At 56.1% G+C, this 394-nt stretch overlaps 1 protein-coding gene across 1 annotated transcript in view; it reads left to right on the top strand.

Moving 5' to 3' along the window:
* The window catches only part of MRPL58 (mitochondrial ribosomal protein L58), a 2,314-nt gene that overhangs the window by 669 nt on the left and 1,251 nt on the right, over positions 1-394 (top strand). The window contains exon 2 of the mRNA XM_031059923.1: positions 107-166. Within this exon, the coding sequence (XP_030915783.1) occupies positions 107-166 (60 nt within the window). The remainder of the gene's footprint in view (positions 1-106; positions 167-394) is intronic.

The following is a 394-nucleotide window of genomic DNA, read 5'->3' as shown; positions in this document are numbered from 1 at the left end:
CCCCCGCCCCGCACACCCGTGCCGGGAGCCGGGCAGAGCCCCGGGCACCGAGTCCGTGCCCCGAGCTCGGCCCCGTCCCGGCTCAGCCCCTGCCCCTCTCTTCCAGCTCGCCTGACCGTGTCCTACAGCCGGAGCAGCGGCCCCGGCGGGCAGAACGTTAATAAAGGTGAGGAACAGCTTCTCCCTTGGAAAAATCACCATTTTCCGTTGTTTTTCTGTACCATGTGGCAAAATATTGAGAACTTCAAGTTAAACGGTGTCTTCGTGCTGCTGGACACTTATTTTTCATTGTCATCACCCTGCATTTTCACACAACTTCTGAGTCTTCAGAGTGCTGGAGACCAGCAATAGCACATTTGATGCTCCTAGGAACACTTAACAGGGATCATTCCTG

This window comes from Geospiza fortis, unplaced genomic scaffold (assembly GCF_000277835.1).
Source record: "Geospiza fortis unplaced genomic scaffold, GeoFor_1.0 scaffold244, whole genome shotgun sequence".
NCBI classification, from domain to species: Eukaryota; Metazoa; Chordata; class Aves; order Passeriformes; family Thraupidae; genus Geospiza; species Geospiza fortis.
The sequence above is the reverse complement of the archived record's forward strand: the minus strand, read 5'-3'. Positions and strand labels throughout refer to the sequence as shown.